Source organism: Vitis vinifera, chromosome 12 (genome assembly GCF_030704535.1).
Source record: "Vitis vinifera cultivar Pinot Noir 40024 chromosome 12, ASM3070453v1".
NCBI classification, from domain to species: domain Eukaryota; kingdom Viridiplantae; phylum Streptophyta; class Magnoliopsida; order Vitales; family Vitaceae; genus Vitis; species Vitis vinifera.
The window spans coordinates 24518922-24536206 of NC_081816.1; the positions used below are offsets into that span (position 1 = coordinate 24518922).

The following is a 17285-nucleotide window of genomic DNA, read 5'->3' on the forward strand; positions in this document are numbered from 1 at the left end:
AGACCTTATTTACTAAATCTAGTACAATCTTATGTAATTACCAAATTACCCTTATACACAAAAGTGGACATAAAGTCAATCTATATCTCATAAATTATGTCATCAAGATATATAAGCTTGAACGGGAACTATTGAGACCGATAGGAGTACTGACACCCTCAAAATCCAATTTTAAAGTTGAATCAACATCCCACTACAAAAAATCAAACACACTCCAATACCTTATGTATTTAACAACGAGATAAAGTTCAAGTCCATGACCTACTATCCATTACATGCAAACTCCTTATAAATCAGTGTCCATAATCTAAAAGGTAATGCTATCACCTATCAAAATTACTTCTCCAATACTTGAGTCATAGATCCTACTTGTTATGTTACCAATTGACATTTTCTAACTCCAATGAGCATATGTCAAATTTTTATTAAAGGAAATGTTATGGTCATATTCTTCTAAATCACATGTCATTTAGATCATCTAAGGGGACACGTTGTCTCAATCCCATGAAATATCATAGTGTCTCTATTAAGAATACCTATTGTCACTAACTTTCATTAACGGCGACCTAATCCTTAAGGATATATGATTATTTTTTAGTTTCACCCATAGGTCAAAACCTCTTGTTGATTTCAACATCAAGGTTGAGAGTTCATGCAACGTAGTAGCTTAGTAAATCATGAGAATCTGATAGTCTTATATCATGATTCATTATAGGTTCTATCTAAAGTTCAACCATACACACTAGTACACTTACCATGGGAAACTCATATCAATGGCTAAGATAAGTCATTCCTTTCATTAGGAGGTAGTGTTGCTCAAATCCATGAATTGATTATAGACAACTTATCTACTTACAAAAAACCAATGATTTGTATAATCTATACAATTTATAATGTACTCAAGTCATGTCCTTTTAGTTTTCATTAATCTATATTTAATTTAGATTTTATTGTGGTTATCTTATGGGTTAAGTCATCTTCCTTGCCTTCTTTTAAATGGGACAATCACATATATTACTAGAGCATGAGGTGGTTGTGGCTTATGTGGCACCTGCTTACATGGTCTTCTTTGGTGTCTATTTGCCTAGTTGGCTAGTATGGGTGGTAATCCATTTGAAAGCTTGAGGGTATTTTAAGTAGTGTGGAGTTGTTACTGTTGTAGCACATGATTTAGGGATTATTTTTCCAAAACATACTATGTAGGAAACTCACTTTGGTTTTGTCTTTTGCAATATTTTCTATGGTATAATTGATAATTCTTTCTCATCCATAGATATAGGAATGGTTAGTCTAATAATATTAAAATCTCATGTACTTTTGTTTGTGAATTTTTTTTATTTTTGTATTCTTACGCTAACATGTGAATATTGAAGTTTTTCTGCTTAATTCCATGTGCAACTCCCACAATATTTATGTAGAGCTAGCGGTTTGAATTGAATTCAAAATATGTTTCCGAATTCATTCAATTGGATGAAGTATTTAATCGAATGCAAAATGTGTCTTTGAATTCAAACAATTGAATATAGAGATTTCTTTCCAGTTGATTTTAGAAGGTTTTATACTATTAACAGATTTCACCTCTGTATATAAGTAAAGGAGGATAATGTTGAAAGTGAGCATCCATCCGAGTATAAATATTTGAGCTTTGCTTACGAGTGATTCCCTCAAGACTCTAGCAGCTCCCTGTGTAATTTTGGATAAGATAAGGAATGAGTGAACATGGTTAAGGGTCCTATTGATTTTCTTTTTGGCATCGTCAGGCTTCATCACCTGCCTCATGTATGATGCTATTTCTCCATCAGGTAAAAGATACGTTTTGTCAAGTATCAAAGGGTAGGATCGATCAGTCTGTTGTCCAAACTCGTCCATGCACATCAAATTCATTTATTGCACTGCTGCTGCATGCCACAATATATATCAACTCCAAAACCTTTTTATCTTTAAAGAAAAAAATCGAGGCTGTGGATTCTAATCACACAAAAAGCATACTAGTACCCCAACTGGCCTACAACACAGCAGATGCATACGGTCAGCAAATAGTGATGAGAAGCCAACCAGATATGCCTCAGCATATGGTGAGTGATAGTGGTCCAACATGAAGACAGCAACACAAATTTCATTTACTGGCATACAGACAGGTGGTTGGGTTGGCAGTCTTATTCAAGCATGGGGTCCCTGGATTCTCTTCTGATCCATGGAAAACCATATCTATGGACTAGGTTTCACTTCTCTCACCTGTAAGCGATGCCATACTTTTCATTCTTTGATTGTTTGTTTGTCATCACTTCCTTTGGATGGAAATCCTCTTCTATTTACACAAAAAGATTGTCATCAGATAAGCCTCTATATTTAAAAATATGAGGTGAAAGACACCAACGAGGACTCAAACAATGCTAATTCAGAGGGGATTTTATTGAAGGATGACTTGTTCTTTTTTTTCTTCCCAGGTTTCTTGTAAAATTTCCTAATAGAATTAGTAGTTTTATAAGTCTTGAAACCATAATTTTTTTATTATTCTCAATACTTTTATGTTTTATGTGGACTTTTTTTATGGGACCTGAAAATGGTTGAATTTTGAGAATTAATTCTTTTATTTCTTTACATTTTTCCTTATATAAAATAAAAATTTGGAATCCTATCCAATGAACATAAATTTGGGTAAAGGATATCCATCCTTGCCCATCCAAACTTAATCCTTAATTCAACCAAACATATATATTGATATAAAAGAAATATAAATATTATGAAATAAAAGTTAACATGAATAAAATATTATTTCATCTATTTAAAATGTATTATATATTTATTAAATTATAAATGCTTAAAGGTGGATTTATGTATATATATATTTTTGATTAATTAGAAGTATATTTACTAAATCATTTTATAATAAAAGACATTTAAAAAATAATAATGAACAAATAATGTCACATGTATTATGAATTAAATAATATGTATATATAAATAATTTTATTCACATTATATTACATAATTTTTTTAAATATTAATAGATCTTATACCAAGACATATATATTGTTTAAAATTTTAATTATATATATTTTATTTTTATATTAGTGAAATGTCAAAACTAATTACGATTTTTCAAAATTTATTTTCTTAAAGTAACTTTCATTTTTTTTTAATCAGACGAAATTTTCAAGGAAACAAAAACTAAGAAATAAAGATTGTTTTTTAAAAATAAAAATAGAAGTAAAAACTAGAAAATGTTTTGTAATCCAAACACAATAATTTATAACAGACTATCTATTTTCAAACCAATTAATTTTTTTATAAACTTAAAATATAACAAAATCAATTTTATAAGAAAATTTTCCCGATCCCACAACCTGGGAGCATATATATAAAAGCCAGTGGGCATTGGGCAATGATAACGATGAGGTAAGCCTACGATCATAAAATATTCTGCGGATGAGCTTGATTGATAGTGACAGATGTTGAGTGATGCCCTTAATTTCATTCATCCACAACCTCATAAATGCAAGGATCAGGCACCATTGATTTACTACCTCCCATCTCCTATCGTATCATTTTGCATCCTTGGATCTACTATACCCTGCAACTGTGCTTTATGTCAGAAGAAAATTAAGTGCTACTCTGAGAATGTACGAATGGAAGATTTTTTTTATGGGGTGGGTTCCACCTGCTGGTTTTTCTCTATTTAGTGAGGGAGGTTGAGGGCCTTTTGCCTTGTTCACAACCTTCCTGTACCGGCCATAACTATGGATGCACCTACTCAACCTCTGCTTTCCCCTGCTTATGTCAAGAAAACCCCAATTTTTTTATCATTCACCAAATGGGTTCTCAAGATTGTGATGTGGGTGATTTTCATTTTCTGGGCTACCCTTATTTTTCTGTTTCCTGCAGAACCTGTCAATGAATTGTTTGAGAAATGGCTTCAACTAAGCAGTGGGACTGTTTTTGGTATCACAGGTTGGTAATTCTTCTAATCCTCTGATAGTCTTGACTGATTGTTTGGGAGTGCTCACAACTTTCATAATTGATCCTGCAGGAAGTATTTTTCTGGTGTTCAGTGGTCCTATTCTCATAATTGCATTTCTTGCTATTGTATATCTTGTCATCTCTGACTCTGGGGAAGAGGAACTTCAAGAGTATGTGATCTATAGTGTGATAAATTATGTCTTCTTATCTCCAATGCTATCTGCTGAGTGAACACATGCTCATTACTGGTTTCTTTCTATAATAGTTGTCCTAGTTTTTTCTTTCTCATCATATAAAACTTTGGTTATAGGAAGAGGACTTCCAACTGTCCAAGATTTCGGTTGTGGACTTTTCCTGTTCTTGTGGATGGACCTTTTGGAGTGGTCTCTGCTGCTGAGTTCATCGGGATACTCCTTTTTATTGTGTTCATCATCTGGGCTGTTTGTTCTTATACCTTAAAGAACTTCAGCCTTTTGGCCGAGTTCCAGTTGCCCTCTAAGTTGGAATGGTTGGTTATCGTAAATGTTTGTTTAGTTATTCTATTTGCACCTTTTGTAGCATTTGGTAGACTGTGTTCTGTGGATTTAAGTAGAAATCAATTTCTTAGCCCCCTGTGTTTTCTGTTTCCATGATTTTACCATCTTTAATTGCTTAGTTAATGTTGCCTAAATGAAACCGGCTTTTCCATCAACATTCCAGCTCTTACAAATTAGCTAATATAAAAAATATATATTCTTATAAGGATGATTAGAATAACAATTTGATATATCTTGCATGAATCGCTTATAGTATAATGAACTCTTTAAGAAAAAAGCATTCTCTTCTCCTCAAACTTCCACAAAAAAATTGAATATTAAATCTTTTATACAATGACATTGTCTGATACCTTCTCTGTGCAATTCTTAGTTCATATTTAGTTTGCAAATGGAATTAAAACAAAATGAATCTAGTAAGATGAAGGAAAAAATTCTTATCAATCGACAGGTTTACCATTTGCTTTAAAATTTGATGCAATTACTCATCATAGTCACTGTAAGCCGTCTTGTGCTGCCCATTCATGCATCCAAATAAATAGCTGAGCTCATTGAGGTGGTGCATCTACTCTGTAGATGTGGCTTGTTACTTGGGAATTCAGGCTGAGAATTCTGACTTCACTGTAATTTGGATGTCTGTCCGAAAAGTTTCCCAATTGCTATAATATCATTTATCGTGGGTATATCAATTCTCTTGAAACCCAGAAGTCCTAACTTCCATCTCTATAGATAGGACATGTTAACTCCTATTTCTCTTGGCTTAGCAGGAACTGCCACTATATATATCCAGGCCTTGTAGTTGTTCTCTCTCTCTCTCTCCCCCTCCCTCCCTTCCTTTTGCTTTTTCTTTTTCCAATTTCTTTTTGTTTTTCTGAAAAGTTGCTGCCCAACTAGGGGGTATATTTTGTAGTTTTGGGTTTTTGGGTTGAAAAGATGTGAAATAACTGAAAATGAATTTTGGTAAAATAAGGTTTAATTTTCAAGTAGTTGGTGAGAACTCCAAACTTGCTGATCCTTGGGTCAGTTTGGAAAGTCAGCAAACTATCCAAAAAATAAGAGTGAGTTTAACATGAGGGGGAAAACATTTAAGTAGAAAAATTTAAAAGGAGATAAAGGCCCAAAGCACTTTGATGGTCAAATTATTTGCCCATGATTTCAGTCATTACCATAGAATAAATGACCAGTACCTCAGGTCAAGTTGGGCTGAAAAAAATGGAGTATATGCACATCATTAATACCATCCAGATAACATGAGTGATATTTCAGGAAATTCACATATGAAATTCAATTTAAGAATTTGAACAGTCTTAATATTAGTTCTCAGATATTCTAATTGTGAAGTTTTATTTTCACTGATTGTCTATTTGCATCATAGTAGCTAATACTTTGTAGTTGATTCTTATTATATAAAAAGGTTTTTTAGTCCAGCATAAATTCTTCTTCTAGATTTCAATTTCTTTTAAATGGGTAATTAGTACTAGATTTTTCTTTTTCTAATAGATATTGAGATTGATGGCTGACTTTCTGTAGTATCTTTGAACCTTTCAGCTATTTGATGTTGGAACTGTCTGGACTTCGTTTTGGTTTGATTGGATTATTTTGCTTGGCATTTTTATTTCTTCCAATAGCAAGGGGATCAGTTCTTCTCCGCCTTGTGGATATCCCCTTTGAACATGCTACCAAATATCATGTATGGTTGGGACATCTCACTATGCTTCTCTTTACTCTTCATGGACTATTTTATGTAATAGCATGGGCAATGGATGGCCGTCTCCTACAAGAAGTGAGTTCACATCCTGATTTTTGTTTGCATGCACATACATGCATATATACTTCTCTACATATATTCTTACATAAACATACACTTCTCAAATCTAAGTTTGTTTTTTTGCTTCAAAAACATAGATATCTATACAATGCATACACAATGAAATTTTGCACATCCCTTCGCTGGAATGGCAATAAAATCAACTGCTTATCAACTTATGCTCTTGATAAGATTCATAAAATAATGCAAGTGAAGGAAAGGGAAACAGAGAATTATAAATGAGGAAAAAAAAAATACCAAAATTAGAATTTTAGTGATTTTTTCTGTTTAAAAAGATGTAGGAAATAGGCCAGAGTGAATGTAAATGATTAATTGGGGGCTTGGGTGAGACAATAAACATTACCACTAGCCTTTACCCATCTTGGAAATCATCTTTAGTGGCACTGCCTATGCCTTTGGCAGCATTTAGGTTCAGTTATTGAAGCCTTTTAGTCATTTGCAGAGACTAAAACCATAGTTTCAAATAAATATTTTCAAAGAAAGCTTTTAAAGCATTAGAATAGTGAAACATAGATCAAGAAATTGGTTAAAGAACTTTTATCTACTTGAGTGGATTGTTGTTGAGAATTCTACATCAGCAAACCCTCAAATCTTTTGCATCCATCATTGTGCTATAAATAGAATTGGAGAAGACAAACCATACTAGCAGCAAAGCCCTAGTTACAACTTCCCAAACCCAAGGACTCCAATATCCCTAATATTATTATGCCAATTTGACCTATTTTATATGTACTATTGCCCTTACTAGAAAAAAGGTAGTCATGGTGCTACCTTTCTCAAGGTGAGGAACTTTGTTGTTTGAAGGCAAGTGAAAACTTGTCCTTATGAAAAGTATCAATTATGTGATTGCTTCCAGCAGTCTACCCATGTTAGAAAAAGTATCAATTGGGTAAAATCTCATGTTATCTGCTCACAGTTGGAAGCTTCCATTGCTGTATGTAGCATCGTAACCTCAAGATATGCATATTTTTAATATGATATCAATAGTCTAGCTTAACATTGGAACATCCTACTATTGGCTTTGTGACATTTAAATGTGAAGACATTGGTTTGGTTAGTGTCCAAGATTTTTCATAGAATACCAGTTTGTTAACAAAACCCCAAAAAGATACAAAGACCAGTGGAGGAAGAAAATGCCTTAGCTCCAGGAAGAGGTGCTAGACGGTCCAAATATGCTACACAAGGAGACAAAATGGATACTAAAATGCTCACATATTTTTCTTAAATGGAATATATAGAAGACCTAATTGATCTTCGTTTTTTCAGCCTAATTTTGATCTCTACTACAAACTATTGTTTTCATGATTATGATACTGCAAAATCTCAACATCCACTGTCCATCAAATTGTATTGTGGCTACATAATGATTTTTGGCCTAGTTTGTTTAGTTGATTAAACAAGCCTGTTGTCCTATTTGTGTTATCTTCCTCCTGTTCCTTCATAAAGCATCTAGAATTTAAATATCAGAAACATTAGAGAAGTGTGTATGGGAAGTGAGAAAATTGCTAAAAGCTAGATTGTTTTTGCTTAATTGTTTTGAGCAGATACTAGAGTGGAAAGAGATCGGTGTTGCTAATCTTGCAGGAGTTATCAGCCTTATAGCTGGTTTATTAATGTGGGTGACATCTCTTTCTCCAGTGAGAAAGCAATACTTTGAGTTGTTCTTCTACACCCATCAACTATATGTAGTCTTTGTTGTCTTCTTGGCCCTGCATGTTGGGGATTTCATTTTCAGTATGGCTGCTGGAGGAATATTCCTTTTCATGCTTGATCGATTTCTGAGGTTTTGTCAATCACGAAGGACTGTTGACATAATTTCAGCCACATACCTTCCATGTGGAACATTGGAATTGGTCCTTTCAAAACCTGGAAGTAATAAATAAATATCTTCACACCCTAATTATTCCTTTTATTTCTTCTTAACCTATTACTATATATATGTATATCATCTTTTAATTTTGGGCAATGCAGATCTTCGGTACAATGCCCTCAGTTTTATTTTCCTTCAAGTTAAGGAATTATCTTGGCTGCAGTGGCACCCTTTCAGTGTTTCCTCGAGTCCTCTGGATGGCAAGTATCATCTTTCAATTCTCATAAAGGTTCTTGGGGAATGGACAGAGAAGTTAAGAGGCAATATCTCAAATTTTTGCAAGGAGAAACAAGAGCTACCCTTCCAACCTCATTCAAAGATAACGGCTTCGGTAGAGGGGCCTTATGGGCATGAATCACCATACCATTTGATGTATGTACTTTATCTTTGGGATTGCATAATTGCATATCAGATGGCAGTAACCATGTTTTAATACTTTAAAAGATCAGTTGGATACTAACCTTTTATAAGAAAACAAAATAATGTGTGTGAACTGTGATATTACATTTAAAATAGGTCTACATGAATATCAAAACGATCTATCCAAAGATGGCCATAATTGGTCCTCTGTTTTTTTTACCTACTTCAATCTTTTAAGGTATGTTCAACTTTCAGCATACAGAGTTTGACTGAACTTACAAAAATGTCCAAATTCCACCATATTTCTTGTTTTCCTTTACTTTCTCTTTTCTACTTTTAGTGAATTCTTAGCATTTACTAACTTTGCCTTCTTTTCCCATCTTAGGTATGAAAACCTTGTTTTAGTAGCAGGCGGCATCGGGATTTCGCCATTCCTGGCTATCTTAAGTGATATTCTTCATTCTGCTAGGGAGAATAAAACTTGTCTGCCAAGAAATATCTTAATTATATGGGCCATTAAAAAATCAAATGAGCTTTCTCTTCTTTCTACAGTTGACATGGAATCAATCTGTCCATCTTTCTCTGATAAAGTGAATATTGAGATTCAGATTTATGTCACTCGAGAATCAGAACCTCCATTGGTAGGGCTAATTGTACTTTCCTTCCCTAGATGTTTTTCTGTTTATTTTTTTATCTTACGATTATTCCCTAGATGTTTTTCTGTTTATTCTTTTATCTTTCTATTATCTTACTCTTTTTGTGATCTCTGATATTATTAATTGCAGGAAGAGGGTAAAATTAACAAGACTGTGAACTCTTCTGTCTTCCCTGTCTTGAGTGGACGTGGACTGTCTGTTTTGGTTGGTACAGGAAACAATATATGGTCCGGAATTTATGTTATCTTACCTGTACTTGGCTTTGTTCTCTTTATGGATTTGTTGAATATCTACTACATAAATCCTTTTGGTATTAATTCTTGGTGGTACAAAGGGCTTCTGTTTGTGTTATGCATGGTTGCAAGTGTTGTTATCTTTGGAGGTGCTGTGGTTGGTTTTTGGCATCTTTGGGAAAGAAGAATTTCAGAAAGTGAGGAACTTGAGGATAATCAGATGAAGATTGGCATGGTGCAACATATAAATGGGTCCATGGAAGACAAGGAATCAAGTCAGGAAAGCCTTGCTGGTACAAGTACCATTCAGTATGGTTGCAGGCCAGACTTCAAAGGTACACCATATAATTTCTGTTTGGACAAAAAGGAAAAAAGTACGTAGGCAAACTCATCTGTTTATTCATGCATCAGTAAAATTGCAACTTCACCTGTGAGTCCCAGTAGGTTTGGTAAAATAGTCTTCCCCTTTTAGATTGTTTCACAACCATTAGATCTGGTTCTCAGATTTGAAACTTACTAGTCAAAAAATGACATTTTACTTGACCTTACCCAAATTCTGGAATAATTTTCCTTGGTTTGAGCTGAGTCAATGAGTTGGGTTTAGAATGCATTCTTGCATTGTATGAAATTGCCACCTGTACAAACAACATTGGCGGTAATGAGGTAGTATGAAGTGGGAGGAAATGGCAAACAAGAAGAGACAAGGAACTAGTGAGTAGATAATGGGGTGTTCAAATCTGTCAAACCACATTTTCTTGGTTTTTGTTTGAATTCTTGTGGCAATTAAAACCTTAGCACATACCCTAGGACTAGCTTGTCAAGGATTTCATGGAGCTGATATTCTTTCAAGTACTGAAATAATGATTTCACCAAGTGTTTTTGTATTTCCAAATGTGAGTGACAATCTTGTTGCCTGTTCTCATATATCCTTGGTAGTGGTTAAATAACAGGCTACCTAAATATATGTTTGTGCCTCACAGAAAAACTAAATCTGCAAGCTACCTAGCTAGTTGCCACAGAATATCCCCCCACTAGATCAGTGATACAGAATGCATCACTTGAAAAAGTGGCTTAAAACTCATTATCTTACGAGCTCTATGTTGCATGGCTCTATACTCGAGTCTCTGCCTCAATACTAGAATTCATGCATGCCTTTTTTTTTTTTTTTTCTCCTTTTTTTGGTGCTTCTCCATTTCATTAAGTTACCTCCCATGTATCTGTAGTAACTATCCAGTGGACCCATATATATCAGATTGGCTTACATGTTCTGAAGGAAAAAAAAAAAAAAAAAAAGAACTAGCTGCTTCCTGTAACGTCCTTTTGCTAGTTACCTTAAAGACCTATAAATGAACTTGGCATTTGTAGACATGTTCATTCTTGTCTTTCTACTCTATTACTTCAGCCCAAATATGTTGGTTCTGTACACTGGAAAGTTTATGTTACTCTTTTTTGAGGTGAATATCCACCAAGTCTTGTCATTTTTCAGTAATCACCTTATTTGTGGACTTTCCTGTACTTCCACATTTTCATATTTTCATTAAGGTCTACTTAATACTACTAAAGAACCCTAATTCAAGTTCTTCACCCACTTCAAAGGTGTTGTTTCACTCTTGACCGGATTAGAACTTAGATTCTTAGTTGATTTCAATCTAAGAGTTTTTCTATCAGATGGTCTAAGATTTACTTATAGATTTGTCACAATCCTAGTTGTTATTTCATGGGTCCTTGAGATCCCTCCATTTTTTATTTTAAAGCCTATTGTAAACATTTTCTCTATACATATGTTCACATTTCTCCAACTCCAAGAGTTTCTCTTCATTCATAGGATCAGATGCATCTTTCCTTCAGGAATGTCATCTATCCACACTTTGCCTGTCTCCTGAATGGAATTGCCCATCTGTCCTGCTTATGCTGTTTCCACAATTGGCTTATTATGAAACTACTCATCCATACTACTTATGCTGTTGCATGGTAGTTTTACTCCATGTTTTAAGTCTTTTTCTATCCCCTTCATACTTGGTGAAATAGAACCTTACCTATGTTGGTAGTCTTAAACTTCTAACCACTAAATGTGGTCACTAGTGAGGTCCTCCAGTCACTAACAAACTACATCTAGTTGCCTATACATGTAGTTGTATGGTTCTTTTAGTGACCTCACTCTGCTTGTTACTGAATAACTGAAATTCACTATTGACATCTCAGTGTGTGAAGTTGAGGGCCTTTAGGACTTTTCTTCAATGTTACAAAACAAGTGACTAGTCTTTCTTAACAGAGTTTGTTTCCCATACTGCAGAAATTTTTGGATCCATATCAGAGCGTTGGGGTCATGTTGATGTGGGTGTCATTGTGTGTGGTCCTCCAACTCTTCAAGCAAGTGTTGCTAAAGAATGCAGATCACAGAATATAAGGAGAAGATGCCATGATCCAATCTTCCATTTCAACAGCCACAGTTTTGATTTATAATGATGTCCGATATCATCTTCACAACATATTGAGGCAAGAGTTCCCCACTTCTGAACTTGGGCTTCTGCCACATCTATGCCATGTACATATCTGTAAATATATATAGCTCATAAAGATGTATATGCAATCAACTGCTGGGGCATTGTCATGATTTGTGTATGATGATATCCTATCTACAATTCCGCTGCAGATTTGTCATATATGAAGCATCTTATTGTGTACATTGATTTCGTTTGGCCTATATGTTTATGTTCTTAAAACGGTGGTTCTGAAATCAATATAAGATCATGGAATGAGCAGTAGCTTTGAGTTTTGAGTATATCTTACACATCTAATTATTCTATATTGAAGTTTGAAGGAGTTGCGTTCTCATAAATATGGAAAGAACCTATGCTTGGTAAGTGACCAAAAGATCTGCTTTCAAAAGAGCAGAGAAAAGCCAAGGGACGAGTTGAGGAGAGGGTGTCTGAAGAATTTTGAACGTGAGTACTATGTTTGCCATTCAAAATCAAAGACTGTTACTTCCCCCCGGTGTCCATTGTTTATGCTTCAATCATGATAATCACATAAAGTAGTGAAAAATTACATAAATATCTCCTTCACCTTATATTTTACAGGTTACAACCAAATTTCTTTGTTACCAGAGAGCTATTTTGGTTGGAATTTTCACCTTGAGCACCTTTCATCTTTGAATAATAAATAAATCTAAAAAAGAAAAAGGAACAATTGCTGTTTTAAGAACTTGTTCAAAACATAGGTTTTTTTTTAACAAATTTTAAGTATTTTTTATTATTTTTTTAGAGTATTTTGAGTAACACTGAAAATATAAATAATATATTGAAATTTTTGTATGCATGATTTATACACACAAGTGCCTTGTATCTTCGTGGGGAATAAACCAATAAAACTATTTTTCACCTTTTAAGTTCCGAAACGGAATTTTATTTAATCAAGACCTTTATTTAAGAACTATTCTCAAAAATTATTTTTTTAGAATTATTTTCGAAAACATTCTAAAAAAACCCTTATTATTGGTAATGTTTGGTCCATCACCCATGGTTTAGGTATGGCCCGACTACACAAAAAAAGTTTTAATTTTGATAAAAAAAAATTTAAGGAAATTTTTTTAAAATGGCTAGAGATTTCACCTGAAGATTTTCAATAATGTTTATAAATTTTGTAGTAAAAAAATATCATTTTTAAAAATAATTCAATAATTTCTCCAATAAATTTTAGGGTTTCTACAAATAACTAATACAAATAAGTGGAGATTGGTGAAACATTTTATTCAAGATTATTTATCTACGAAAAACCGAGTCTGGGTTCGGGAGTCAGATTACTTATTGGAAATGTACGATGGTGAATCGTAGCACCCTCTAAGTCTGTATACGTACCACCTATACTAAATGAATTAAGAGAATTGTGGCAATTAATTAATTAATTATGAATACCAAGAAAAATAATCAATGTACAAGTCATGGTAAAAATAAATATATACAAAAATGATGATGAAATCTAATTACAAGAATACACAAAATAAATTACAAGAGGATTGTGCAAATTGATTTATTGAGCTAATTAAAAAAAAATATTTGAAAAAAATTAGTTTCCTGAAAAATTTCAAAGGATTTTATAAAAATGATTTTGAATTAATGATTTCAATTTATTTATCTACAAAAAAAGAGTTAGCTTATTTTCTCAATTTCAAAAAAAAGTTATTTACATTTATTGTATCAAAAGAATTTATTGCAAAATTTTAATTTGGCCACAAAAATTATTTTTCTTGCTTTTACAAAAAATGAATGAATTTTTACAATTTTATTCAAAAAAGTATTTTAATTTGTTTTCATTTAAAAAAAGTGATTTATACAAATTATTAAAAAAATATATAACTTTATTTGCAAAAGAAATTTTAATTAAAAAAAATTAAATCCTCTATTTCTAAAAAATACTTTTAATCCCATTTTATTTAAGGAAAAAGAATTCATTTAAAAATATATATTTTTTGGACAATTTTATTAAAAATTAATTTTTGAGACAACTTTATTTACAAAACAATTTTTGGACAATTTTTATTAAACAAAGAAAGTTTTGGACAATCATTATTAAAAAAAAAATTTCAAATTCTATTAAAAACAATTCTTTTTTTATTTTTTTTTGTAAATGCATTTTTTTGAATTTTTATTAAAAAATCTTTTATTAAGAAGAATATTTTAAAATCATTATTTCATTAAAACATATTTACTGAATTATTCATCTTCTTTAAACAAAATTTCTTATTTGTTTGATATTCAATTCTGTACACAACAAATAAACATATACAAACAAATATTTACAGAATTAATAAAAATAAAACCAAATAAAAGTGGGAAATAAAATATGTACTCAAAAAAACTTACAACAAGTTCAATGTCTTCCTTTCGAGTTTCACTTTCTTGCATGAAATTTTGTACTCCACGTGTCATAAATTCGTACTCAGCCAACATAATTGCAGAACGGACCTATGCAAAAACAAAAATAGTCCAAATGTAAATATCTAGGAATGTACAAAATTCAAAATAAATATTCAAGCCCAAATTCAAATTTTAAATTAGTCCAACAAATTTCACCAATTAAAAATTGGTCCAAATTAACGAATATAACCCAACAAAAATATCTCACCCTAATATAAAATTTCCAAATTAATAACCAAAATATAAACTCAATTAATCAAACCCAAAACATGATAAATTGAAATAAATCTCATTAGGCCTAAATTTAATATCTCATAATCCAAGTCCAATTTAATATACATCATAATTGTCCCATGTCCAAATTAAATAGTTCAAATTGATCAAACCCATATCAAATATTCAAGTCATCTAACAAATTTCACTCACATTGTAGACCCAAAATTCATATCAATTAACAAGTCCACATTAATAATACACATGACTAAAGAAAATAATATCTCAAAGCCCAAACAAATAACCAATTAACAATAAGTCCAAGTCCAAATAAACAATATGTAATTGATTTAAATCTAAATATCCCAAATTAATCACCAAATGCAATACAACCACAAACCCAAATTAACAAATTTCAAATTAATTCACCAACAATAAATTAACCCAAATTTCATATTAATTCAACAATCCAAATTTCACAAACAACAATTACTATTAAACTCAAATCAAGAAAAATAAAGAATAATAATAATAATAATAATAATAATAATAATAATAATAATGGAAAATGAGTGGGATGCGACAGTGAGGGAACGAGAGAAAATGGGAGGGGGTCGCCGACCGGCAGTGGCTCGCCGGCGATGGTGAGAAATTGGGTATGGTGAGAGGAAAGTAGAAAATAATAATAATAAAAAATAAAAAATAAAAAAATAAAAAGAAAAGAAAATAAGAAAAATCAAAAGAAGGGTGTTTGGATGGAGAGAAATGGAGGGAAAATGTGGGAAGGAAAAAAAAAAAGGGAGTTGGCCATCGTGTGTGGGAGTTGGGGGGAAGAAAAAAATGAAAAGGGGAAATGAAGGAACACGACTGGGAATGGGAGTTGGGGGGTGTCACGGAAAAGAAAAAAAAAATTAAGAAATGGGGAGAATAGAGGTCTGGGTGAGTTTGGGGGGAAGAAAAAAAAGAAAAAAAGAAAAAAAAATGAAGCCAAAGAAAAATGGTGGAGTCAATCGTGCTGCTATAAGGGATAACCAATAGAGAAGAAGGAAAAAAAATGGAAAAAATGGGTGTCGACCACCACCATACCTTCCCAATAAGTAACCTGACCCTCAAACCTAGACTCAATTTTTCGTATACCTGTTTTTCCTTCAAGAGTCACATTTAGGGTTTTTATTTCTTATTTTTTTTTCTCTTAAAAAAATAAAACAAAAATAAGTAGCAACTCCAAATCTTTTTCTAAAAATCATAATTTTTCACAAATAAAAAAAAACGAGTTTCGCCATCGAGTGGGAATGCAACGTGCAAAATACGGGGTCCACAAAATGGCAACTCCACTAGGGAATCATGATAAGATAACAATAAGCTATCAACTCAACATGCATCTCGTGAGTGAAATCCTTAACCCTTCCCCCTCTTACTAAGACTACAGAATGTTCTTGTGAATTATGGCCAATTCGTCTGTCTGTAAAAAATGATGGACAATTTATTATGTATCAAACTATAGGTATTTCATTGGTTCATAGAGGATCATGTGACTCCATGAAGATCTACAAATCTCAACTGAAAGGGAAATATGCCCCAATATGGCATCAGATGGTAGATCAGAAAATCAGACAACCTCAAATCATCCGTCATCAAATGCGTGATCCCAGTCATCCAAATCCACAATTGAATCGAACTCACATATCAAAAGGCGTCTCTCAAAAGAAGAAGCACGAGGATATCTAAATATCAAAAGTGTGGGCCTAACTGAATGGCCCAAGAGAGGCTCCACTAAGGGATCATGATAAGATAACAAACAGGTCATCATCTCAGTGTGTATCTCATAAGTGGAGATGATCATGCAACTCCATGAAGATCTATAAATCTCAACCGAAATGGAAATATGCCTTAGTATAGCATCAGATGTATGGTAGATCAGAAAATCAGACAACGTTGGATTATCCGTCATCAAATGTGCAATCTCAATCATCCATATCCACAATTGAATCTAGTTCAACAGATCAAGGAGGCGTATCCTAGAAGGAGAAGCATGATGACATCCAAATGTTGAAAAGTGTGGGTCTGATTGAATGGCTCAAGAAAGGCTCCCCTAGGAGATCATGATAAGATAACAAACAGGTCATCGTCTAGGCGTGTATCTTGTAAGTGGGGATGATCATGCAAATCAATGGAGATATACAAATCTCAACCAAAACGGAAATATGCCCTAGTATGACATCATACGTATGGTAGATCAAAAAATCGAACAACCTCAAATTATCCGTCATCAAATACGTGATCCCAGTCATCCAAATCCACAGCTAAATCGAACCCACATATCAAAAGGCATCTCAAAAGAAGAAGCATGAGGACTTCCAAATATCAAAAGTGTGGGCCTAACTGAATGGCCCAAGAGAGGCTCTACTAGAGGGTCATGATAAGATAACAAACAGGTCATCGTCTCGGTGTGTATCTCGTAAGTGGAGATGATCATGCAACTCTATGAAGATCTACAAATCTTAACCAAAATGGAAATATACCCCAGTATGGCATCAGATGTATGGTAGATCGAAAAATTGGACAACCTCAAATCATCTGTCATCAAATGTGCAATCCTAGTCATCCAAATCCACAACTGAATCGAACCCACATATCAAAAGATGTCTCCCAGAAGAAGAAGCATGATGATATCTAAATATCAACCAAATCTCAAATACCTGTCCAAGTAGGGGTT

The 17285-nt window shown here is 33.0% G+C and overlaps 1 protein-coding gene across 2 annotated transcripts; it reads left to right on the forward strand.

Annotated features, from left to right (window-relative positions):
* Nucleotides 1-3395: 3395 nt before the first annotated feature.
* LOC100263818 (ferric reduction oxidase 7, chloroplastic) lies at nt 3396-12124 on the forward strand. Of its 2 annotated transcripts, XM_002266687.5 has the most exons (9): nt 3396-3951; nt 4031-4130; nt 4271-4468; nt 6042-6276; nt 7866-8193; nt 8293-8563; nt 8937-9192; nt 9337-9775; nt 11734-12124. In XM_002266687.5, the coding sequence occupies exons 1-9, from the start codon at nt 3741-3743 to the stop codon at nt 11901-11903; spliced, it is 2208 nt and encodes a 735-aa protein (XP_002266723.2). In that variant the 5' UTR covers nt 3396-3740; the 3' UTR covers nt 11904-12124. The 2 variants fall into 2 exon arrangements, with proteins under 2 accessions (XP_002266723.2, XP_010657892.1); XM_010659590.3 differs by lacking the exon at nt 4271-4468 and having other exon boundaries at nt 3525-3951.
* Nucleotides 12125-17285: the final 5161 nt, after the last annotated feature.